This window comes from Taudactylus pleione, unplaced genomic scaffold (assembly GCF_031769625.1).
Source record: "Taudactylus pleione unplaced genomic scaffold, aTauple2 ptg000332l, whole genome shotgun sequence".
Lineage (NCBI taxonomy): Eukaryota > Metazoa > Chordata > Amphibia > Anura > Myobatrachidae > Taudactylus > Taudactylus pleione.
In genome coordinates, this window is record NW_028284733.1 from 4,765,782 (window position 1) to 4,793,000 (window position 27,219).

At 45.8% G+C, this 27,219-nt stretch overlaps 1 protein-coding gene across 1 annotated transcript; it reads left to right on the top strand.

Moving 5' to 3' along the window:
- The first annotated feature begins 4,020 nt into the window (after positions 1-4,020).
- On the top strand, positions 4,021-25,651 carry LOC148509109 (phospholipase A2 inhibitor NAI-like). Its single transcript, XM_088443631.1, has 5 exons — positions 4,021-4,105; positions 14,879-14,995; positions 18,936-19,085; positions 20,318-20,458; positions 25,464-25,651. Exons 1-5 carry the CDS (start codon positions 4,021-4,023, stop codon positions 25,649-25,651), a joined length of 681 nt encoding a protein of 226 aa, XP_088299757.1.
- The last annotated feature ends 1,568 nt before the right edge of the window (positions 25,652-27,219 follow it).

Here is a 27,219-nt window from a genome sequence, read left to right on the forward strand (position 1 = left end):
CTGCAGTTCCCACCATTGACTACAATGGAGGGAGACGTTCATTGGCTGAGAGACGGGGATGACCTCTCTCAGCCAATGAACGCTTAGCAGCGGGGTTTCCATGGTGATACTCCGCCGCTAAGCTCTCATTTGGGAAGTACCGTTCTATAGAACGGTACTAAGTTCGTGGATCGGGTTTTCGGGTTTTTTTTTTGCCAAGTCCGGGGATGCCTACTTTGGAACGAAGAGAACAGAACCTCGCATAGGAGATGGTGAGTATGTTTTTTTTTTTCCACAGGTCCCCTACGGATACTTTACCGGACAAGTGGAACGATGCTACAGGGTTACATAGGTGAGTATGTGTACATGTGTGTGTGTGTGTGTGTGTGTGTGTGTGTATGTATGTATAATAAACTTATACTGTCACGGTGTGTGCGTCCTGTGTTTTTTTTAAACATTTTTTTACAGGTGAACTACAGGTACTAGTGGGCCCTTAATGCCCTGCATGTTGGTACTTTTGGTTCTCAAAGTACCACCATGCGGTGCAGGTTTGCTGGGACTTGCAGTTCTACTTGTAAAGACAATGTTTCATATTATTTATTTACACCACACCACACTATCAACCCGCCACCCACCGCCACCAGGGGTGGCGGGGATAGCCCCGGGCTATCAGCCTGGGGTGCCCTGGAGAGGGTGACCCCTTTATTGGGGGGGTCCCCAGCTCTCCAGGGATCCCCGGCCTGGGCTGACTAGCGGTCAGGGCTGATGCTGCGGCTGGGGGGCCCGGTGAAAGGGCTCCCCTGGCTGTGGCATCAGCCCCCCGCTAGAAAAAGTCCAGTGCTGGTTCTGGAACATACAGGGGAACCCTACAAATTTTTTTCCCCTGTATTTCCAGAACCAGGACCGGATCAGAGCCCAGAGCTGGTTGCGCAGAGTACGGGGGACCCCTATGTCGTTTGTCCCCCGTATTTTGGCAACCAGCGCTGGTTCTGACTAGCCCGGTGCTGGTTGTGCTTAAGTATAGGGGACCCTTACGTCATTTGTCCCCTGTATTTAAGCACACCCAGCACTGGGTCACTAATGCCTGGGGCTGGTTGCTCTTTTTTTTTGGGGGGGGGGCACGCCATTTTTTTCTTTTTTTACACAGGTTTTTTTTTTAACCACAGCACGGACCCGTCAGTGCTCTGTGTCAATGACACCGATGGAAGTAGCACGGATTTCCCGGGTCCGTGCTACATGCAAATGGGCACCATAATGCTGATTGGCTTCCTGTCTGCCACTGCAGTGTCACTCCTAGATGGGCCACGTGTTTGTGCCGCCCACTTGTGTCGCTTAGCATAGTCATCCAGCTACCTCGGTGCAACCTTTTGGCCTAAAAACAATATTGTGAGGTGTTCAGAATAGACTGGAAATGAGTGGAAATTAATGTTACTGGGGTTATTAATAGCGTAGGAACAAAAAAAGTCCCATTTTATTTGATTTTAGCGTTTTGTTTTTTTTTAAGAAAAAACCCAGAACCCAAAACACGGAAGGGTGGTTTTGGCAAAACCAATCCAGATCCAAAACACGAAGAAAGATCCAGATGCAAAACCAAAACACAAAACACGAAAAGTGGCCGGTGCACACCCCTACTGCCAACCCTAACCTGGCGATTAGAATCAGCTGTGTAACCCTGCTAATCCACATCTGCTATTACTATCTTCTACTGATTGTTGCTATCAGATACTGTCACCACTGATTGACTTTTGTAAATGTCATCATCCAATGCTATTGGTCAGTTAAGCTTTTCTCACAAAGTTTTTGTATCATTGTTATTGCATGCCTTTTCCTTTCTTGATTACCTTGATCTCAACACCTTGTTATATTTCACTGACTAATTTTTAGGTAACAGGCCTTTCAGTTACACAGTCTTGTAAGGAACATCTTCTGCCTTCTTCCTGGTGATTGCGTGAGACCCGCAATGTTTTTTTTTAGTCTGTTCCTGGTACCTTCTACATGCTTGAAGAGAGGACATGACTTGGGTGGAACCTCTGCTTCTCAAAACTTGAGACTGAGATGAGACAACCTATCTATGAGACTCACTGCTCCTCTTCCCACCAGGTACATTGATGTACACTACAGTATTGCTCAACCAGGGCGTTCTGGGAAACAAAAGTTAGGGTGTCAGCTATCAATTTAATGGAATTGTTGAAGCCCTGCAGCCATCATTGGGACCTACTCACATGGGTTCTACACTAAGATTATCATTCTTAACTATGGCACATCAATCAAAGCTCTCACAATTATAATGAACAAATCTACATTGCACAACCACTGCTTTAAATAAAGTGCACAGGGTGCTACACTGCATCAATTAAAATATAGAAATGTATTTTGTTACAAAAAAGTGCCTCTTGAATGAAAGCAGCCTGTGTTTCCTAAGTTAGGCACCCCTAACTTTCAGCGTACAGATAAATAAACTAATATAAAAACACGTGGCCCTAATCTCTGGAATACACACAAACTCACATATCATCCAAAAATAATAATCTTTATTCTCCCCAAAAGAATTATTAGTAACAAAACAACAGCTGAAACATATACCATACAATATCTATCAGGAGACTTAAGGAGCCCTAAAAACTACAAGAGTAACATCTGACATCATACTCCCACTTGAACAAGGGGAGTATTTTTATGATATTTTATGATATGGTTTTTATTATTAGTATTATTTTTGGATGATATGTGAGTTTATGTGTATTCCAGATTTTAGCGCCACGTGTTGTCATATTATTTTATTTATCAATGCGTCAATTAAAGTTCAACATAAGCAGCACTGGTATATGTTCTCGATGTCAACATTTAGAATGTTGACAGTTGACACGAGACAGTCGACATTGTCTGATTGTCGACATATAGAGAATGTTTTTCTGATAGATTGTCGCCAGACAATGTTAGGTTTAGAATTAGGGATAGTTTGCAAGTCTATAGCAAATGCAGTGTCATTATGGCGATTGATGATATTCTGAACAAACTCCACACTTGAACCCATGATTCTAGTGCAGTAAGATAACAATGCTAATCACTGTGCCGTCATGCGTCCCAAGGCGATGACGATGAATGGTGTACAGTATGTGATGTGGGGCTTTGAGTGTATATCTTGATGCAGTCACTTTCCCAATGACTGAAGATAAAATACATTTCAATATATACACATTAGGCCACAATGTTGTAGAGTTTTATGTGTATAATTGGAGAGGAGAAATGCATCAACTTCTAAATGGTGCCCTCAATAAAATCATATGAACAGTAACAGAAAGAATATAAAAGTGACAATTACTGTAGCTGGAAACAACATTTCGTTCAACGAATGACCTTTTTGTACAGTTCATGTTTTTAATGTATTGTACAAAAATGTTTTCAAATCTATGTTCTTGACAGAGGCGGTTTAAGAGAGGAGAGGGCCCACGTTCAGGTTTCATGTGGGCCCCCCTCCTCTCTGCAGCGCAGTAGATTGTAGTGTGCCAGAGTTTTGTGCGCAGGTCTCCGGAAACATGGCGCCCACTCAGTGTTCCTGGTGACGTCTCTACCGAGCATGTGCAAATCTCCAGAAAAATGGCTGCCGAGCCATTTTCACAGTGATTGCAACTGCTGCAGCGCCGATATGGGACTCTTGAGAGGTGATTAAAACTATATGGATGCAGGGCATGCAGTGTGGGCACCCCTGGTCCAGAGACCTGTGTTCAGTACATCGCACACCCTGCACCCATTTTAGATATATCAATGATTCCTGATTTATTTAAGTGTACTCTCACTCCCTACTGTTCCACCCAGCTCCTTTTTTACGTGTTTTTTTTAGATCTGCCACCAAAATGTTAGTGTCAATTGTAAAGCAAAACAAATATTCTGGCTTTATATAAGCAAATATTAATAAATAAGTGTCTGATTAATTTGTACAGTAATTACATCTAGGTCACAGAACTTGGAAGTAATCTTGGCTCCGCCTTCAGTAATGTCTATTTAATAACAGGATACAGCTGATTACCCAGCAGTTGGCTGATGTTTCCTAGAGTCCAGCAGTTGCAGTACAGAATGGGATCCCTCCTTGAATTTCTGTGCATCCTCTCAGCTCTCACGGCGACTGGTACGTACATGTTACTGGACAGGATCTGTGTTACAATTACCTTTTCTGTCATCTGGGTTCCTGTATATATTGGTTGTGTATTATATCATTTTAAAGTCAAAGACTGTTAGAACTGTTCTAGGGATGCGATAATCTGACCCAGACTTTATCATGCAGCATATTCTTGCTGCATGATACTTGTAAAGGACTACTGCTCCCAGCAGCATATTCTTGCTGCATTATAATTGTTTGTCCCTGCCCGAGCTGTACTAGGTAAAGGACTACTGCTCCCAGCATATTCTTGCTGCATGATACTTGTAAAGGACTACTGCTTTGAACAATTAACTTAGATGTAATGTTAAATTAAGTAGTATGTCACTGCATAGTATCTGTAGTTGTTGGTTTAGAATATAGTTTTTTGTTTGTGTTTTCTTAGTTCAATGCAAGGTATATAGACCCAGATGCTAGCTTAATGGTATGTTCTGTTTGTTTGTTTGTTTAAGGTAATTTATTGCTTGCAATAATAGTTGGAGTGTTTTGGGGGTAGTTAGAAATTAGTGGTTTCACATGCTAGGTCTCCTATGTAAGGTTCATTAGAAGGCTGGGTGCCCTATCTTTAGAAGTGTCAACTTCTTTTTAAATCGATTAATTGGCGTTATATCAGCGTTAAACATCAGTGAAACAGAAGGAAACCCACCACACTACAAACAACACCCTAATTAATTGGACAAAGTGGAATGAACAATTGTGAGGTCACAGTCTCCAGACTACTAGCTCCTGTGGACACATAACCAGGACTTTCATTATTGAACTCCCTGTCTGGTGGCTGCATAAACCTGGTGCCTCCCTTGCTACTATTTCTGCTGGCTCTGTGCTTTACATATAATCCTAATGCATACTTATCTGTGTTATGTCAGTTTTCCTCTATAATAATGTACTTTTACCTTAGCTCTTTTTCTAAGTCTTATATCTAGCTCCTACCACTGTATAGTTTACTATTTAATTTCTGCTCCCACCAAATCTCCACTTTTTTATACTCCATAATAAACTTTTGCAGTACAGACTCTTTTCCCACACTGCACTATTACTTGCGTTTCTGGAAATCTGCTCTCTCCTACATTCTGTCTTCATTCCTACTTTTAACTTTTCTTCCCCTATTTACATCATCCTTACTATTACCATGTTTTCTTCAAATCCCACCTTCACTCAGTGTCTACCTAATCTTTTGTTCTGCCCCTTGCTTCCATCTTTATCCTTTCCCCCTTGTCTCTTCCATTTCCTCTTCCCCTTATCTCCTCTCCTCTGTTTACCTTCCTCCCCATCTTCTCCCATTACTCCACTTTCATTCTCTTATACTCCACAGGGGTCCTACAACCTCACTGCTAATCCCTCCTCCCACTCCCCTCTCCATGTCACTTTACCCCACATCCATCCACACATCATTAATTTCCCTTCCTGCCCACCTTCTACTGGCTCCCCTTCTAGCACTGGAGTCCGCACCATCGCTACACTCTATTCAGCTCGGTCCCCCAAATTAATCTCACCCCCACGCTATAGCAACCCTGATAATCTCATTCAAATCTCCAACAAACTCTGTCCCTCTATCCTGTGCCCTCTGGAATGCCAGGTCAGTCTGTAATAAACTGGTCCCAACCCATGACCTTTTCATCTCCAACTCCCTGAATCTCCTAGCTATCACTGAAACCTGGATTTCACCCTCTGACACCGCTTCTCCTGCAGCTCTCTCCTCTGGGGGCCTCACCTTTTCCAACACCCCACGACCTGGGGGTCGCCATGGTGGTGGTGTTGGGGTCCTTCTATCCCCTGGTTACTCATACCAACCCATTCCCTCTGAACCATCCCTCACATTCTCTTCATTTGAAGTCCATGCTATACGCCTCTTCCACCCAGTACACCTCCAAGTAGCTGTCATTTACCGTCCCCCTGGCCCTCCCTCCAAGTTCCTTGACAACTTTGCTTCCTGGCTCCCTCACTTTCTCTCTTCAGACCTTCCCTCCATTATCCTAGGTGACTTCAATATTCCAATTGATATCCCCACAGAATCCTCTGCCTCCAAACTCCTCTCCCTCACATCGTCACTTGGTCTCTCCCAATGGACCTCCTCACCCTCCCATGTGAGTGGCCATGTGCTTGATCTGGTATTCACACACCGTTGTGATATTTCTGACCACCTCAATTCCCCATTCCCTCTTTCTGACCATCACCTTCTCTCTTTTAACCTGTCCCTCTCTCCTTCCCCTCCTCTACCTCCAAAAGCCTCCATTACTAAGCGTAACATTGACACTATCGACACAGGTTCCTTTTCTTCCCTGCTTGACTCACTTCTCTCCCCTATCCTCTCTCTCTCCTGCCCTGAACAAGCCGCCTCCCTATACAATGCCTCCCTTACTTCTGCTCTGGACTCTGTTGCCCCAGCGATCACTATTCACACTCGCAGATCTACTCCTCAACCATGGCATTCCAAATGCACCAGATACCTGCAAAAGTGTTCTCAAACTGCGGAGCGACAGTGGAGAAGATCACGCTCTAAGGCAGATTTTCTCCATTTCAAATTTATGCTCTCATCCTATAGTGCTGCGCTCTCCCTCTCTAAACAGTCATACTTTAAGAACCTCATCTCCTCTCAGTCCTCTAATCCCCAGCGTCTCTTCACTACTTTCAAATCTCTCCTTCGCCCACCCCCTCCTCGTCTCCCCTCCTTGCTCACTGCCCTTGACTTTGCTACCTACTTTACATCTAAAATTGATTCCATACGTCAGGACATCATATCCAATTAGTCCCCCAGCTCTCCACCTCCTCCTTTCCCTAGTCACCCCTCACCATCAACTTTACCAACTCTAACATCCTTCTCCCCTGTATCTGGAGAGGAAGTCATGGCCCTCATCCGGTCCTCCCCCCCTTCCACCTCCCCCCTTGATCCCATCCCCTCCAGCCTCCTCCGCTTCCTCTCTCTCTCAGCCTGCTCCCATCTTGCCCACCTCATTAACCTCTCCCCCTCATCAGGCACTGTTCCTTCTGCATTCAAACATGCCCTTGTCTCCCCCATTCTTAAAAAACCTACCCTTGATCCTAACCTTCTTTCTAACTACCGTCCCATCTCTCTCCTCCCCTTTGCCTCCAAACTCCTTGAGCGGATTGTCTACAACCGCCTTACCACTTTTCTTTCCTCCCACTCCCTCCTTGACCCTTTTCAGTCTGGCTTCCGTTCTCTCCACTCCACTGAAACTGCCCTCACAAAAGTCAGCAATGACCTCCTTGCTGCCAAATCCCAAGGCCACTACTCTCTTCTCATTCTCCTTGATCTCTCTGCTGCTTTTGACACTGTGGACCACCCTCTCCTGCTGAATATCCTTCACTCCCTTGGTCTACGTGAAACTGCCCTCTCCTGGCTGTCATCCTACCTCTCTGACCAATCTTTTTCAGTTTCCTCTCACGACTCCTCTTCCCCTCCACAGCCTCTTACAGTAGGTGTTCCCCAAGGTTCTGTTCTTGGTCCTCTCCTATTCTCCCTCTATACTTCCTCTCTAGGTGAACTCATCAGCTCTTTTGACCTCCATTATCATCTCTATGCTGATGATACTCAAATCTACCTTTCCTCCCCTGATCTCTCCCCCTCTCTTCTGACTCGTATCTCCAACTGTCTCTCTGCTGTCTCTTCCTGGATGTCCCAGCGATTTCTTAAACTTAATATGTCTAAGACAGAGCTAATCATCTTCCCACCCTCCCACATCACCTCACTTCCCACTATTTCTTTATCAATTGATGGAATAACTATCTCATCTAGTCCCAAGGTGCGCTGTCTTGGAGTTATCCTGGACTCATCCCTCTCCTTCAAACCACATATCCAGAACCTTTCACAGTCCTGTCGTTTCCATCTCAAAAATATTTCTAAGATCAGACCCTATCTCACCCAGGATGCTACTAAAACCCTCATACACTCACTGGTCATCTCCAGATTGGACTATTGTAACCTCCTCCTATCTGGCCTCCCCAAATCCCATCTCTCTCCTCTCCAGTCTGTCCTCAATGCTGCTGCACGGCTTATCTTCCACTCCAAACATTCTGTATCTGCCTCCCCTCTCCTACAAGCCCTACACTGGCTCCCCTTCCCTTTCAGAGTCCAATTTAAGGTTCTCACGCTCGCTCACAAAGCCCTCACCCAATCTTCTCCCATATACATCTCTGATCTCATCTCCCTTCACGCTCCTCTCCGCCCTCTTCGCTCAACGAATGCACGCCACCTTTCATGCCAGCTGATTACTTCCTCCCACTCCCGCCTCCAAGATTTTGCCCGCACTGCTCCCCACCTCTGGAACTCTCTCCCACTCCGCATCAGACTCTCCACCTGTTTGCAATCCTTCAAACGGGCTCTCAAGACCCACTACTTCATCAAAGCCTTCCAGCTATCATTCTAACTCCTTGCTACATGCTCATTCGTCCCCATCTACCCCATCTGTGTCAACCCAGTTTGTCTTCCCCCACCTTTTTAGAATGTAAGCTCTCACGAGCAGGGCCATCTACCCTCTTGTGCTTCTCCTTACTATAGTGTCATTTACTTCTTACTCACCACTAGGGCACCTAACACTTGGTTGCTTATGCTCTGTTGCTCATCTGGGTGATATGGTCACTAATGTAGCAATGTATATTATCCATGTCCTGTATTGTATTGTTCTGTAAGTCACTTGTATACAATTTGTTTTTGTACTTTGTAAGGCGCTGCGGAACACTTGTGGCGCCATATAAATAAATGCTAATAATAATAATAATAAACCTACTACCTGCATTTCTTCTGCTATACTGGTTGTACTCATTCATTTACATGTGTGAATCTGAGAAATGAAGTCAAAGTTTGCCTTCAGAAATGATTATGCAGTAAGCAGGAGAGCACTTTCCTCCAGAGCCTGTAAAACGTGTTTAAAATGCTGCAATTATTCTTTTCGTACTGATGAGTGATTAAAGCGCTTTTGTGTCATTAATTTTGTGTTACTCTTTATTATGATGCATTTTTATGACAGGATGTTTCCAAAATATTACTGGGACAGATGTATTAAGCCTTGGAAAGAGATAAATAGCACAGAGATAAAGTACCAACCAATCAACTCCTAACTGTCATGTTACAGGCTGTGTTTGGAAAATGACAGTTAGGAGATGATAGGTTTGTACTTTGTCCCTCTCCACTTTATATCTCGCCAAGGCTTAGTGCATCTCCCCCATTGACAGTTAAGTGCAGCACAGTGTTCTAACTTGTGGATCTAATTTATCATATTTACATACAGTGTAATCACTAAAGCAATCATTGTTTTTACTTGTTTTTGTTTTTTTTACAGGATTATACTAATTGTGGTATAATTGAACTTGTATTTCTCATGCGCTGTTTGTGATAGGTCTATTTCAATTTCCTCCAGACACCATGTTTTCTAATGTAATTATACAGACTGACTTCTTGTTAGTAAGTGGATGCTGTCCTTGTACCATATCAGGGCTGCCATCAGGGGGGGACTGCCGGGCCTCCTGTCCCGGGCCCGGAGAGATAGGGGGCCCGGGTGGCAGCGACGAGGAAGAGCATCGGCGCTGCTGCATTTGCACTACTATGGAGCCGGCCGCAGCAGCCAATCAGGAGAAGCCACTCCTGATTGGCTGCCGTACCGCGAGCTGTGATTGGCTCGCGGCCAGCTCAATAGTATTCAGCTGGCCGCGAGCCAATCACAGCTTGCGGTACAGCAGCCAATCAGAAGCGGCTGCTCCCGATTGGCTGCCGTTACGCGAGCCAATCACAGCCGGCTCCATACATCTAATACCGCAACGCAGATGCTTTTTCTCCGGCTGCCGCCCGATGCATTCCGCGCCGCTGCCACCCTGGCCCCTTTCTCAGGTAAGTGTATGTGTGTGTTGGACCTGTCTTGTGCCCCTACTTGAATACAACCAGCCTTCCCTAAGCCCTCTCCTTCCCAGCCATCCTTCCTTCCATGCCCCCCCAGTGCAGCCAGCCTTCTTTTCCTGCCCACCCCCCCCAGTGCAGCCAGCCTTCTTTTCCTGCCCACCCCCCCCCCCCAGTGCAGCCAGCCTTCTTTTCCTGCCCACCCCCCCCAGTGCAGCCAGCCTTCTTTTCTTGCCCAGCCCCCCAGTGCAGCCAGCCTTCTTTCCCTGCCCCCCCAGTGCAGTCAGCCTGCCCTGCCCACCCCCCCCTAGTGCAGCCAGCCTTCCTTCCCTGCCCACCCCCCCAGTGCAGCCTTCCTTACCTGCCCACCCCCCCCAGTCCAGCCAGCCATCCTTCCCTGCCTACCCCCCAGTCCAGCCAGCCATCCTTCCCTGCCCACCCCCCCAGTCCAGCCAACCATCCTTCACTGCCTACCCCCCAGTCCAGCCAGCCATCCTTCCCTGCCTACCCCCAGTCCAGCCAGCCATCCTTCCCTGCCTACCCCCCAGTCCAGCCAGCCATCCTTCCCTGCCCACCCCCCCAGTCCAGCCAGCCATCCTTCCCTGCCCACCCCCCCAGTCCAGCCAGCCATCCTTCCCTGCCTACCCCCCCTGTCCAGCCAGCCATCCTTCCCTGCCTACCCCCCCTGTCCAGCCAGCCATCCTTCCCTGCCTACCCCCCAGTCCAGCCAGCCATCCTTCCCCACCTACCCCCCCTGTCCAGCCAGCATTCCTTCCCTGCCCACCATCCCCGAAGTAGCTCCACCCACATTATCCACCCAAGTCTGCCCTATACCCCGGGGGGCCCTGCCTATTTTGTCAGTACCGGGCCCCAAAATTTCTGATGGCAGCCCTGACAATACTTGCCAACTCTCCCTCATTGCCAGGGAGACTCCCTGAAATAGTAGCAATCTCCCTGTCTCCCTGAAGAGTCTACCAATCTCCCTCATTTCATCCTTACCCCCATTATGACACTGTTATATAAAAGAAAAAAAAGAGAGATATACATTCAAATGGGATCATTAGTATAATTTCCCTGCATTGGTTATTAGGCACAATGATCCCTATGGTTACATGTATTTTCTGAGAAGTATCAGTGTGTTTTCATCAACACGTAGATCTTACTAACTGCTTTGGGGCTCATTTACATGTGGATGTAAATCAATTTTATGACACGCCTCTCAGATGTAGCAGGACACGCCCATCATATGTATGACACGCCTATCAGATGTAGCAGGACACGCCCACTTTATCATCGTGCTCATAGGTGCTGATTTCCCAACTCCCTGAAATGCTTTTTCAAAAGTAGGCAAGTGTGCCTTGTACTGTAAGCATGTTTCTGTATATCAATAAATAACAGTCACGCCTGTATCTCACTCACACAGCAAATGTGCAAACACACGTAACGATTTTTTAAACGATTTGTCGTTAACGACGTCGTTATCGTTCAATCGTTCAAAAAAATCGTTCAGTTTCTGAGTTATAGCGATGAACGATAATCGTTAAAGCGTGCCCCCATTTGTAGTTATCGTTCATCGTCCATTACCATACCTCCCAACATTTCAATGTTGGGAGGAGGGACGGGACGCGCGTCCGGAAAGGGGTGTGGCTTCCTGGAAAAGGGGTGGGGCCAAGTGAAAATGGTGCGGAGCCTCGTGGCTTCCCCCGTTTTCGTCACTTTGGGGGCGTGCCCAGCACTCTCCGAGATGCTGGGCAGCCCCAAGGCTCTCCCTATACAAGAGAGCAGATGCCGTGTCCATGCGCACGGCATTTGTTCTCCTCCTGCACACCTGTTGCTCTGCTATACAGGGCAGCGATTTGTGCTTTCCCCAACTTCCCCCCCACCGAGGGACACTGCATCCCGCGGGTGGGACAGTCCCAAAAAAACTGGACTGTCCTGCTGGTAGCGGGACAGTTGCGATGTATGCATTACAGACTGTCCAACATAATGATTTTCATTAAGGGAAGGAACATTTTTCGTTCATTGTTGTAAAAATCGTTCACTTATTCAAGGGAAAATCTGACAGAAAATCGTTTTTCACAAAATCGTTACGTGTGTATGCACCTTAACAATTTATCCAAATATGGTAGCTTGATAGCCTGAAACATCATGAGACAAAAATAGCAACTCATAGTGCATACACACGGTCAGATATGTCAGATGAACGATTTGCAAATGATTAAACGATTTTTTACAGTATTAAAATGAATGGAAATCGTCCAAAACTGACTGCAAACACATGAGATGTCAGATATCGTTATCTGACAATCGGGAATGCACATCATTCATCGTTCATCGTCCATCGTTGCAGGCACACATGTCAGATTTTTCTTTCAGATATGAACGATTGAACAATTTTTAAAATCGTTATCGTTCAGATCTGAATAAAAATCTGATATTATATTACTCCCTCCATTACATCTGTGAAATCCCCTGCATTGTGATATTAGTACATACTATGGCACACTACATAAAATGCATGTTTAGTAATCGGTAACCACAGAGAAGATAATTTCTGTCAAATTCACTGATTGTCAGCAAACGTGATGCTGGAAACTTCCTCTGTAAACTCCTACAGAGCACACATAGGCCCTGATTCAGAGCCGGACGCTCTGACAGAGCGCTCGCTCTGAATCAGGACCGGCCTTTTGGTTTTTTAGAGCGGCCTCCTGGCCGCTCGCATAGCTTTGGGTGACCACCCACAGCTATGGCGAGTGGCCAGGAAGATGGTCGCGATGGTCAAGACCATCGCAACCATCGGGTTTGCGACGAGACCCTTCATCGTTGCCACAAGCCACAGAGTGCTTTTGGCTCTAACAGAGCCGAAAGCAGTCCCACTGGTGATGTCAGTGGGGCCGGCCCCAGACTGTAGGCATTCCCATAGGAACGCCTCCATCTGGGCAGCCACACCCCCGGCCCGCCCACCAAAGGGGGCGTGCTGTCACTCAACATCGACAGCAAGCCCCCTTTGGTGCGGGACCCGGAGCGACAGACTGGCCGTCGCTATCCGGGTCTCGCGCATGCGCACGACGGAGCCGGGTCCATCGTGCACATGCGCAGATGGCCACCATTGACCCGCTTGCGAGCGCTCGCAAGCGGGTCTGAATCAGGCCCACAGTCAGCCCCTGTGTCTGCAGCTCCGTGCAGTGCAATAAGCTTGAGACAGGGAGATTGCTGTCTGTGGCCCTCATTCAGAGCCGTACGCTCTGAGCAGAGCGCATGCTCTGAATGAGGGCCGCCCTCCATAAAAATGGAGCGTCCTCCTGGACGCTCGTATAGCTGTGGGTCACCACCCACAGCCTATACGAGCGTGCAGTTTGATGGCCGCGATGGTCGTGACCATCGCGACCATCGAAACTGCGAGCCGGAGCCTACGGTTGAGGTTTTCAACCGCAAGCTCCGGAGTGATTTTGGCTCTATCAGAGCCAAAATCACTCCCACTGACATCACTAGTGATGTCAGTGGGCCGGCTTCTGACGGGAGGCGTTCCCGTGGGAACGCCCCCGTCAGGGAGGCACGCCCCCGGCACGCCCACCAAAGGGGGCGTGCTGTCAATCAACATCGACAGCACGCCCCCTTTGATCAGACACAACGAGCGAAGGACTTTCCTTCGCTCGTTGCGTCTGGCGCATGCGCACGGCGGAGCTCCCTCCGTCGTGCGCATGCTCAGTGCAGAACATCGACCCACTTGCGAGCGGACAGCCGCTCGCGAGTGGGTCTGAATCAGGGCCTGTGTTTCCTCTGGCACAAGCTAACATTCCACAAATACAAAGATTGTACATAATAAGTAAAATCCCATCAACAAAATGGATCCGATAGTGTTGGCTGCTTCATCTTGCCAAACTTACGACCTAGCACTGAACAACACAAATCTGAAAAGATGGCAGGAAGGTGCAAATACCGAGGAATGTAATAGCCGACGTGATTCCGGTGCGTCTAAATGTTTTTCTTAAATCAGCAATAATTTTCAAGACAAAACTAGCTTGGTTTTTGCCTTTCTAAATTATTGCCACTTAAAATTAAAAAAAAACAGGCAGACTCGCCGGAATCAGGCTGATGCTTTCATCTTGCAGGCTGTTACATTTATCCCTTAGGGGAATTGCTTCAAGCCTTGGAGAGATAGAAAGTGGAGAGAGATAAAATACCAACCTATCAACTTCTAACTGTAATTTTTCTAGCACAGCCTGTAACATGACAGGAGCTGATTGGTTGGTACTTTATACCTCTCCTCTTTGTCTCTTTTTCTAAGGCCTGATACTGTACATCTCCCCTTTAGTGTGATAACATCATTCTACTACACCATCTCCCACAAAGGTTACCCAGAAATCAGGCAAGAAATCTCAGGCTATTCACAGATACTGATCACTAAAGATCACAGGTTCTCAAACGTGGTCGTCAGGACCCCAAACAGTGCATGTTTTCCAGGTCTCCTCACAGAATCACGAGTTAAGTAATTATCTTCACCTGTGAAATGTGTCAGTGAGTAATGAATACACTTGTGCACCTGCTGGGTAACCTGAAAAAAGTGACATGTGTGGGGCCCTGAGGACAGAGTTTGAGAACCACTGCTAAAGATAATCTTAACAAATTAATACTGCGAATGATGCTCTGCGAACCCTATAACAGTAAAAAATTCCACAATGAATTCCAACCAGATTAATTGCCATCGAAAAAAGTTTAAATTTCGAAACAATGACATGTGAGAGAACACCCTACGCGTTTCATTGCTAAGACATCATTGCAACTGTACCACTAACCATGTTATCACAGATCCTGTAACACAAAAAATGTTTCTGCTTACACAATATCCCAGCTTCACTATTCATTCCTGGTGTGTCTTTATTTTCCAATTGCAGGTTTCTCTCTCACATGTAAGCTGTGTAGAGGAGTTGATTTTTCCTCCTGTTCCGGGACAACCGTGCGATGTCCTGCTGATTATGCTTGTGGTGGCATCCGTTCAGTAACTAAAACAAGTATGTTATATAGAGATTGTATTTTCCAAACACTATTTATAAAATGTAGTGAACCTGCTGAATGTGATTTGTGCTTTCACTTTTTAGGCTGCAAACAAAAGTTTTATTTTTGATTGTTTTTTAGTTTTATTTTTAGGGCCTAATTCAGAGGTGGAGGCGTTTTTGTTACACAGCCGCAAACACTGACTGTTGTCTGAGTCACCACCGGGTTCCAGACTATAGACAGACAGTAAAAAGGTCAACAATGTCTAGATAGACATCAGGAGCTATACAGTATGTAATAGGCTGAACGTTTAGAAAATGTGACAGTTTAGTAGTAATCTCTCACATTGGTCGAGTTTCATCTTCAAAATAGGAAAATACCTGGATGAGATTTTAAATCGTGAGAGTTTTTGAGTCTAAAAACATGCGAGTTTGCAGGTTCTCGGACTCTATTACATTGGGCGAGTTTAAAAGGTGTGAGAGGTTACTGCTAAACTCACAAATTTTCTAAACTCTCACCCTATTACATTTGGCCCCAGATGTTAGACAATCAATAGGTTGAAAGGGACAAAAGGTCGACATACTAAAGGTCGACATATAAGAAGGTCGACAGGTACAAATGGTCGACAAATTCATATTATTGTTTTATGGTTAAGCACTTACCGGAGAGTTAGGGTTAAGCACCAGGAGGGAAATTTAGGGTTAGGCACTAGAAGGAACATTTAGGGTCAGACACCTGTAGGGAGGGTTAGGATGAAGATTAGGGTTAGAAAACAAAACATAAAAATGTGCCGACCATTTTTGTGTCGCCCACTTTTGTATCGACCTTTTGACCCTGTCAACCATTTGTACTTGTCAACCTTCTTACATGTTGACCTATAGTGTGTCGACCTTTTGTCTCTGTCGACCTATTGACTGTCTAACATCTGGTGTCTAATACAGCGAGGGGCTGCTAATTTGAGTGACAGAATGAGGCGTTTGTGGGTGGTAACAGGGGAAGGTGCTTGAAAACGGGGGAGTGGAGATCCGAACGCAGGCGTGCCAAACGGTCAAAACGCCGTTCTATGGGAGTGCATAATTAGTAAAGGAGCGTCATCGACCACGTCACTTGGTTGTCTTTTAGCCTGAACTGCTCGCAGTGATTGCGGGAAGTAAATCCTACCACAAGCACTGCGAGCAGTTCAGACACCTTTCGATGTTCCCGATTAATCTAATAAATAACGGAGATGACGTATGATGCGAACGGCAAAGGGGCGTCTTTAGAAAATAGCGAGCGCATTTTTCAGACGCTCGCTCAGACATAGAGGCGTCAACAGACCACAAAGCTCAATTTAAATATCCGGCCCCTTTTTAAGAACAAGCATCTGCAAATAGCGTCCGGCTCTGAATCAGGCCCTCAGTTCTGATTCCTCTGCCTTTCATCACACGTAGTTCTGTCCTGGGATCACAATGTTTTCCAGAATTAATAACAATTATATAAACCACATAAATCATTTGGATAATTTCATCTCAATAAGAACATTGCACACAAGATGTAGTAAAGTAAAGGTGTATTTATATAATAACAGTATTTAAACTTCACCACATTAGTTAAAATACAATATAAGTTACAGAGATGATACCAGAGGGAGATAGCGAGAGACAGACAAAGAGAGTGAGAGAGAGAAGTATATGGGAATGTGGAGGTGTGGGGGATGGGCTGGCACATGTGCTTTTGTCCAAACCTCATGGCACAAGGATAACCTCTATTTTGAAACTCCCATATGCTATGTTCTGTAATACCAACATAATGCATCCAGTAATTCACATATCTATCCACACACCTCCTAAATACTGTCATAAATATGCAAACTGGATATTGTATGCAGATTGTTACACTATTCTCACACACCACAACTGTGTGATCTCTTCAGACAAAATATTACATTACATAGCATACCTTCCAACTTTGGCACCTGGAGAGCTGGGCCCACTGAGTGCCTGAAAAGGAGGTGTGGCCTGAGTGTAAATGGGGCGTGTCCTGATGGCACGCCCCCATTTACATCACTAAGGGGCGAGCTCAGCATCTCTGAGATGCTGGACTGCCCCCAGTACTGTAAATAGATGCTGTGCGCATGCGCACAGCATCTATTCTCGCTCTGCATACCTGCTGCTCTGCTATGCTTCCCCAACTTCCCCCCCACCGCGGGACAGCGGGACAGTCCCAGAAAAATGGAACTGTCCCGCTGAATGCGGGACAGTTGGGAGCAGGGGCGCCGAGAGGGGGGGGAGCGGGTACAGATTACCGGGGCCCGGGCTTCCTGAGGGGCCCGGCGGGGGCCCGGGCCCGGCGCCTCTCGACCTCCCTCACAGCAGCCCAGCACACAGCGTGTGCTGAGCTGCAGTGGAGACTGCTCGTGGATGCTGAGCAGCAGCCACAGCAGTCTCCTATGCCTGTGGGGGGGGAGCGATCACAGTGATCGCGCCCCCCCCTGGCTTTGAGCAGGGCTGAGGGGGCACAGAGCGCCCCCCTCCCCAGCGCGCCTGCATTTTTTTTTTTTCGGGAAGGGGGCGTGGCTGCGCCTCCCGCGATTAGGCCATACCCCCTATTACCCGGGCCCGCCGCGGCTCTCAGCGGGCCTGGTTGGGAGGTATGTTATTGTATTCCAGAATACATAACACAAGCTGATTCCAATATCATCCCAACACAGATCTCACAATCCCTCCATAACACAGCCAGCATGTACTAGGCCAAAGTATTGCTAAGCACATGCTCCTAAAACAACTACTTTGCCTGGGACATATATCATTTGCCTATGTAGATTGGTTGATTTTTATTCATCAATTTTTCTTCTATAATACTGTATTGATTGTGATCTATGTTTACAGTTATTGTTCACAGCGCTCTTTTTTTCTTTTGTTTATCTATTTTGCACGTGGGGACTGACCATCCTCCAACCTATACAGCTGCTCACTACATCACTGGATATACACACCGCATGGTAACGCCCCATCAGTAACTTCCCAGTTACTGTTCTCTTTTTCATCATCAGAGATCCATTGGATCCCTCTTACAAAAACTTTGCATAAATGTAACCCATAAGCTGCCAGGGCGAACACCATCTAAAGACGGAGTTAGCTGTATAGGCATAATTTAGTGGCCCCCATAGAAATTATGGGGAATGATTTTTCGAATGCAAATTGAGGGACCACATTATCTCCGATATCTGTTGCAGTCATCCCTTTGTACATTTAGGGGGTACAAAAGCTATTTTTGGAGGATTTCCTGTAAAATATTCTTAATAAATAGTAGGCACTACGATTAGTATTTGCATAAGGCCTAGCATGCTGACTAAACCCCCCTCCACCCCCGCTAATGTTAATGTCGGACACATTCTAATAATATCAGGTCCTCGCTGCACACCCTGTACTGTAATTTAAAGCATATCCAGAGCATGGAAGGTAAATGTATTGTATGCCGGGTCGGCTCTACCATTAGGCAGCTGCCTATGGCGCTGGGATTTGAGGGTCCCCTGAGTCTGCCTATCACAAAATGAAGGATGTCTCAGAGAGACATGCTTGTTGTACTTTATACAGGCGGTGACTGTGGAACTTCCATGTCGCAATCTCCACACTTTCACCTGAGAGCTGGATAGTAGGTATTGGTGAGTGTGAGTTTAAGGGAGGGTGAGGGCAATAGGCTGAAACTTTGCCTAGGGTGCTGAGAAACCTTGTACCGGCCCTGACAAGCAGCAGCTACAGTGATTTGTAGATGTCCCAGGTATATGTAAGTGCTGGGGCCCTGCTAAATAGAGCCAGTGATGTGGATCCAAGTGAATGAAACCCACCAATGTAGTATAATTAGAAAAGCAGTGGGTTGGTCATTTTTAGGATTAAGATCTTTGATTGATCATAAAGTAGGGAAGATATTTGTTTAAAATGTGTATTATTTGGATTGTTCTGTATTCTCTTTGTACAGATGGGGTCACAGTCGATGACGTACATGCCCTCGATTGTGTGCCGAATGACCAGTGTAATACAAACGGATCTCTCAGCGCTCACATTAATAATATAAAGATTGGCACTTCCTGTTGTTACACTGATAACTGTACTCCACCGGCCCTTAAATGTAAGTGTTTCCATTCAATTCCATATTCCTGCCTCTTAAAAATGGTATATGAAGTTTTTGGGCACTTTTCTTTATATTTTACAAAGTACCACAATATAAATCATAGCCTCGTATTTGTAGAGTAGTGAGGTCACTTATGACAGTGGTCATTGATGCAGTGTATTACTATTAGGGAAAGTAAAAGCACTTGGACATGAGGTCAGGTTGTGGTAAATTGTGTTGACATGAGAATTTCGATTTGGTCATAATGTCAACGTTGATCAGGTTGACACTGATGAAATGTTGAAATGATTAGAATGTCTGGTGGCCTAGTGGTGGCCTAGAGTAGGTCCAGAAGCTCCAATGGTGTCTTCTTGGTCCAGTGGTTAGATGATGAAGACTTTCTTCAGAACCTACATGGCTTCTGGCAGCAAGTAGGACTACTCCTAACCTCTAACCATTACCATCCCCCAGTGCCTAACCCTCCCCCTAGTGCCTAGCCATAATCCTTGCTCCTTGTGCCTAACCATAATCCTCCCTCCTGTGCCTAACCATAACCCTCCCACATTGAGACCAACTATAACAATCTCCCATTGTGCCTAACCAGAACCCTCTCCCATTGTGCCTGACCAGAACCCTCTCCCATTGTGCCTAACCATAACCCTCCCCCATTGTGCCTAACCATAACTTCCTCTGTGTCTAACTATAACCCTCCCCCTGTGCCTAACCATAACCCTCTCCCATTGTGCCTAACCATAACCCTCTCCCATTGTGCCTAACCATAACCCTCCCCCTGTGCTTAACCATAACCCTCCCCCATTGTGCCGACCATAACCCTTCCACATTGTGTTCAACCATAACCCTCTTCCCCTTACCTAATCATAACCCTCCCCCTGTGCCTTACCAGAACCGTCCCCTCTTGTGCCTAACCATAACCATCCCCCTTTCACTTTGAAGATCGTGTATTGAAAGGAGTAATGTGCCCCCCACTGTAAAATAAAGAAAGTTCTTAGAAGTCCTCTTAGTTCTGTGACCTGTTCTTTTAAATTTATAGGGTCATGAAACTCTCCTGTGGCATCTAATGTCCGTATAGAATTAGTGAAAGCAATATTTGAGATCTATTAGGGACGTGGACAATGTTGATTATGTTGGATGTCAATATTTTAGATCCATTTAATCATACTAAATGAAATAGACATAGGATTAAGACCACATATTGTATGTCCTAAGTCCTAAATCTTCATATTTTACAGTACCCGATGATAGCTCTCAGCCAAATGGTCTTACCTGCCAAACGTGTCGGTCTGCTACATCTGACTGGTGTTACACTGGGGAAACCATAAGATGTAATGGAAACGAAAATATGTGTCTTCTCCAACGTACCAATATTAACGGTAATTACAATACCATTTATTTGTTTTCTGCCCTGTACAGCATTATATAAATGGAGATACAACACCCAATGTAGAATCCGTTGCAATGTAACTTGGTCACTTATAATCCAGCGTCACCATTAGGAGTATCACCGGAGATTATTGTTCATCGTTTTATTCCTGATCTGTATATGAGGGCTGATACTGAGATGGACGCAAGCCACAATGCGGACAGTTCTAACGGTATTTAACATTGGCGTTTGCTAGTGCATCTGGATTGATCCTTCCGTTGATGGAAAACACTATTTCTGGGTGGGAAATGGGAGGGGACCATGCAACCACATGGGACTGATCCGTCTCATGGGAATGTAAAGGGAGTTTCACGTACCTGTTAGCCAACTTCAGTGCTCATTCGCAGTGTGCATATGGAGGTATGACTTCTGTTTGAGACAAATCTTTTGCACTCAGCATGGGTCTGGTGTAAGTCCCAATACTAATGATGGCAGCTGATTACTGTAACCTACTCCTCTTTGGCTAATATCACTTTGGTCTGGTCCCACTTCAATCCACCCTCAACTGTGCTGTCTGCCTCATTTTCTCCCGTCATTCCACTTCTGCTCCCCTCCCCTCTGTTGAAGTCTCCATTTGCTTACTATACAAAATCAAAGTCCTCTTACTCGCCTACAATGCCCTCATTCTTCCCTGACCCTACATTCCTATTTTCTTCATCACACGCTCTCTCTCTCTCTTGCTCTGCTATCGCCCACCTCTACTCTCTCTCCTATCACCTGTTAACCTTCTCCCCCATGCTCCCATTCTCTGAGATGACCTCCAAGCCAACTTTTTCCTAGACTAAGATTACCAGAACAGGGATACTGGGTGGTGGGGGAGAGGTATTACTTAGCAATTACCCGGGCCGAGGATTGTCTAAGGGGCCCAGCATAACGAAGAATTTCCCTCACTTCTGCGCACATAATAGTTTTTATTGTTTTTTTAAGAATTTGTGGCCATACCCCCAGGATTTAGCCACGCCTTTTTCTTCACCCTGGCCTACCATCGCTCTCTACAGATCTGCCCCAGAGTTTAAAAGTGCCCTAAAAACTGAACTTTTCACTGTAGCCTACCACTCATCCTCACTATCCAGAATCTGCTCCCAACTTCCTCTTTGCTTCTAGACCAGTGGTTCCCGAACTCTGTCCTCAAGGCACCCTAACAGTCCAGGGTTTAAGGATATCCATTATTAAGCACAGGTGACTTAATTAGTACCTCAGTCAGTTTGATATCATCTGTGCACAAGCATGGATATCCTTAAAACCTGGACTGTTAGGGTGCATTGAGGGCCAAGTTTGGGAAACCCTGTTGTAGACATTTCTCTTTATTATGTAAACTTACTTTACTACAATTTTTATTATCCAATTCGAACACCATACAACTTAATAAAGTATAATATACATAAGACAATCTGTCTGTGGGCCTGATTTAGACCCGGTCGCTATTTGCGGCCGCTCGCTGTCAAAAAGGGGCTGGATATTTAAATGATGCACTCACACTGCGTCGCGTATAGACGCCCACTAAGTAATAGCGAGCAGAGGCAATATGCGCTCGAAACTGTATAAAGATGCCCCTTTGCCGCTCGTAACACACGTCATCTCTGGCAGTTGAAGGATTAATCTGGAACATCGGGAGCCATCGGAGCTGGTCGCAGCGCTTGTGGTAGCCTTTTCCCACCGCTACCATGTGAGCAGTTCTGGCTAAAATACAACCCAGTCACGTGTTCTATGATTCTACTTTGCTAATTATGCACATCCATTAAACGCCGTTCTGACGGTCGGGCACGCCTGCGTTCGCACATCCACTCCCCCGTTTACAAGCACCTTCCCCTGTTACCACCCACAAATGGCACAATCTGTCACTCAAAATAGCGGCCCGTCTGCGGGCTACGGGTGAGCTACGGGCGAGCACTTTCCCATCGCACTGACTGGTTCGTGCACACGCACTGTGACTTATACGCATGCGCAGATTGCGAAATATCGCTCAATGCGAGCGAGCGCAGGATTGCGACCGTGTCTGAATCAGGCCCTGTATTCAAGCACTTTTATTAAAAAAACACTAATATGTTGCACTTACCATGTAAAATACAATTAAAGAAGCAATTAGAAATAAAAGTTTTAATCAAGATAATTTAAAAACAAACTTCCAGTGTCTTAACTTTTAAAATGGCATTCTGCTTTCATGTCTCAGACTGACTGGCTCATTTAAGTGAAATAATTAATGCAAATAAATCACAGCAGCCATTACTCCATAGCATAGCGCTCGCAAGCGGGTCGATGGTGGGCTAGTGCGCACGTGCGGCACGTGCCGCGCACATGCGCAAGCCCTGGAGCGAGAGAGAAATTCTCTCGCTCCGGGGCTCTCTACTAACGGGCGGCTGTCGATGTTGATCGACAGCTCGCCCCGTTTGGTAGGTGGGCCGGGGGGGGGGGTGGCTGGCCAAACGGAGGCGTTCCCAAAGGAACGCCTGCCATTTGGGGGCGGCCATGGCTGGCCGCTTGCTAAGGCTGTGGGTGGTCAAAAAAAAAAGGGACGCCCTGATTCAGAGCGAGCGCTCTCTGAATCAGGCCCACAGTTCACACCATTAAGATAATGTCCAAACAATGTTGTTCTAGGCATTTTTGTTGCAAATTCATCCAGCTTGCAAGGATATTATAGCTGTTTATTTTCATGCGCAAACAAAATAATGGACGCAGGGCTTGATTCATTATGGATCGCAACATGCAACAGCGTACGCAGATCGACCAATGGTGCGTTCTGCACATGCATATGCATCACAGTGCACGTGCGTGAGTTAGCATTGCGATAGCTCTGCAATCACACACGCAGATAGAAAGCCATCGCAGATCGAGGGACAGGAAGTCAGTGTTTGGGGTGGTGATGGACAGGGTCGGATTAAGGCTTGTGGGGGCCCTGGGGCAACTAAATTGTGGGGGCCCCCACCAAGCCACACGGAGCCTACTCCCCCCACCCCACCCACCAAATGGAGCCTAATACTACTCCCCCCCCATGTGTGTGTTAAACACGCACACACACAAACATACATATATATATATATGTATATAAAATATATATTTACCCTTTTAGCCCCTGCTTTAATCTCAGCCACTGCACCTTTCACTTACTGCACTTCTTCCTGCTGGCTTCCCTCTCTCTCACCCCCTGTCCCTTTCTCTAACTGGTTCCCCCTCTCTCACCCCTCTACACCACTAACTGCCTATTCATCTGTCTCACCCCCTTCCCCTCTCATTAACATATTCCCTCCTACAACCTCCCCTCTTACCTCTAGCTACACTGCAGCTGGAACGGAGCCGGGGCCTGGAGCATTGGGTCCCTGCTGAAATGAAGTTTAATGTCCACACGAGCTGGCATCCAATCCCGGCTCGCAGACCAGCTCACCGACCGGCCGGATCTGTGAGCCAATGAGAAGCTGCCACTTGGCATCTTCTCATTGGGTAGCGCTCTGTGAGCCACGATTGGCTGGCTCTGACTGTCAGTGCCGCTGCTTACTAGTGCAGCGCAGCACAGCCGCCCATTACCCGAGGCTCCTGGTTCCATGCCAGCGTCGTCGCCGATAAAGAGATGTGTCCCCAGCGGGACACATCTCCACACTTTGCTGTTCCAGCGCTGGGATCCCATACTAGATCCCAGTGCTGGTAGACTTTCTGCCGCAAAAACGAAGTGGCGGTGGGAAGTTGCGGTATATCATACCGCCGTATACCGCCCCACTTCGACCACTGATACACACACATAAACACATACAAACACACTAACACATACACAGTATACACACATTAATATATACATACACATTAATACATGCATACACACATACTGTATATACAATAGCACATACACATATATACACACAAACACAGTACACACACTTACTTATATCCAGCAGCTGCAGGCAGGTTGCTAATGGGGGCGGGCACCTAACATCATTAGGCTATTCATTTTGGCTCCGTCCCCATCACGGACGGTGAAGATGGGAATTGGTCTATCAGGGGGGGTTTCTAGGTACTTAGAAACCCCTCCTGCATGTTCAAGTGTGGGGGCCCTTCTGTGTGTGGGGGCCCCGGAACGACCGCCCCTGTCGTCCCCACTTAATCCGGCCTTGGTAACGGAGAAAACGGGCGTGCCTGTCCATTTGAGCGCCATTACATGGACGTGTATAAATTAGCCACTGCGATGGCATTCACAGCTTGAGTACTTACTGCGTGTGACAAGCTTAGCAATTTCTGAGACAGGTCAGGGCTGCTGTAATTCTGCGGGATGGACCGATGTTACTCGATGTTACTGATGTATACGCAGGTCTGCAAGGTCTTACGGACGTGAGATAGCGGTTGTGGGCGTCTCTATGCTGGCTTTCAGCATATTTTCTCAGCAGGTCTGCATGCGTAATCGCAGCTTTGATCGCAATAGCGAACAGTAATGAAACAGGCCCACTGTAAAGATGCCTACACACTTACCGATATTTTACCGGATCTGCCCAATTCCAACGCATCGGAACGACAGATCGTGTAAAATATGCCCAAATCGTGAGTCCCCAATCACGATCACAATGCGATGCGCGTCCCTGCTGGTCGCACATCGCATCGTCAGATCTGCCCTGCTGTAGGGCAGATCTGGAGATCTGGGACACAATACACTGGAAAAAAAGTCCCGGATGCACGACAGATCGTTTGAAGATGGACCAAATTGTGTGCAGAGCTGCCGGGGAGGAGTCTCAAGGGAAATCGTACACGATGTGGGATTGTGTAAAGATCGGTAAGTGTGTAGGCACCTTTAGCCATCATTTATAGTATGTGTACAGGGTATCAGGCTGACTGTAAACTTTACTGCCCTCAAAAAGAAAAGTTAAATCTTAGAAAATCTTCTTTTTATATTCTGTTACTCTATGCTCCTTTATTGTCTTCCTGCTTAAATGAATGACAATCATTTTTCACTGATATTTATGGTTTGTTTTTCACAGGTCCACCAAAACTATCTCTGGCTATTCGGGGTTGTGCCACTAAAAGTTACTGTTCCGTTGACACCAAGCCCACAGCTGATGCCACAGTGGCGATTACATGTAGCAATGGAAATTTTGGTCTGCGCAGTAGTCCATTGTTTTCCTTTATTGTTGCTATTGCATTGACTAAAGTTTTATTTCTTAAATAATAAAATTCCATTATACAGGTTGAGTCTCCCATATACAAAATGCTTGGGACCAGGGGTATTTTGGATAACGGAATATTCCGTATTTTGGAATATTTGCATAACATAATGAAATATCTTGGGAATTGGTCCCAAATATACACACAGAATGCATTTATGTGTTATATACACATTATACACACAGCCTGCAGGTAATTTTTACAATATTTTCAATAATTTTGTGGCTCAAGCAAAGTTTGTGTACATACATGAGATTAATTTATGTTTCATATACACCTTATACACACAGCCTGAAAGTAATTTTATACAATAGTTTTAATCATTTGTGCCTTAGACAAAGCTTGTGTACATTGAACCATCAAAAATCAAAGGTTTCATTATCTCAGTCATGCCAAAATTATTCCGTATTTCGGAATATTCCATATTTCGGAATATTTGGATATGGGAGACTCAACCTGTACTGTACATCTTAAAATTCTGATTCTTATGTTAATGGTAGACTGGGTCCCCACCGCGTCAACGGGGAGGTAACCGTGAATTACTACTTCAGAGATTAGAAGCCCAATGGATCCATAAACTGGACACGGTAGCGCCGAGAGGCCTTAATGAGTATAATGTGCTAAGTGTACTTTTACCACAATGGTGTTCAGGTTTTTCGTATAAAATATTTGTGTATGGGATTTTTTACCTGACACTTACTCACCACCACCCAGTCAGTGGAGTATTATATGACTTTTTGTCATGTACCCACTCATTTTTTTTTTTTAAAACATTTAAAAAAAAAAAAAATCTAAAAATTTATTGTGTAGGTTTATGGTGTTTTTGGTAAATTGATATTGATATGGGAAATATAGGTATAATTTATTACTTATGTAAGAATGTATATTGTTAAACCAGCTGGCTACTTACAATATGTCCTTACCCACCATTAGGTCTATATTTATATACTTATGTCCTTACCCACCAATATTATATACAGGGATTTATGGTTACTTTATGAGCTATAGAGGAATGTAAGGCCCCAATATTAATAATGGCTTTATTAGAATTGGAAGTCGCATATTAAGGCTTTGTGATGTGTGTGTGTGTGTGTGTGTGTGTGTGTATATATATATATATATATATATATATATATACACACACTGCTCAAAAAAATACAGGGAACACTTAAATAACACAATGTAACTCCAAGTCATTCACACTTCTGTGAAATCAAACTGTCCACTTAGGAAGCAACATTGATTGACAATAAATTCTATTCCATTTGCTGTTGTGCAAATGGAATAGACAACAGGTGGAAATTATAGGCAATTAGCAAGACACCCCCAATAAAGGAGTGGTTCTGCAGGTGGTGACCACAGACTACTTCTCAGTTCCTATGCTTTTTGGCTGATGTTTTGGTTACTTTTGAATGCTGGCAGTGCTTTCACTCTAGTGGTAGCATGAGACGGAGTCTACAACCCACACAAGTGGCTCAGGTAGTGCAACTCATCCAGGATGGCACATCAATGGGAGCTGTGGCAAGAAGGTTTGCTGTGTCTGTCAGCGTAGTGTCCAGAGCATGGAGGCGC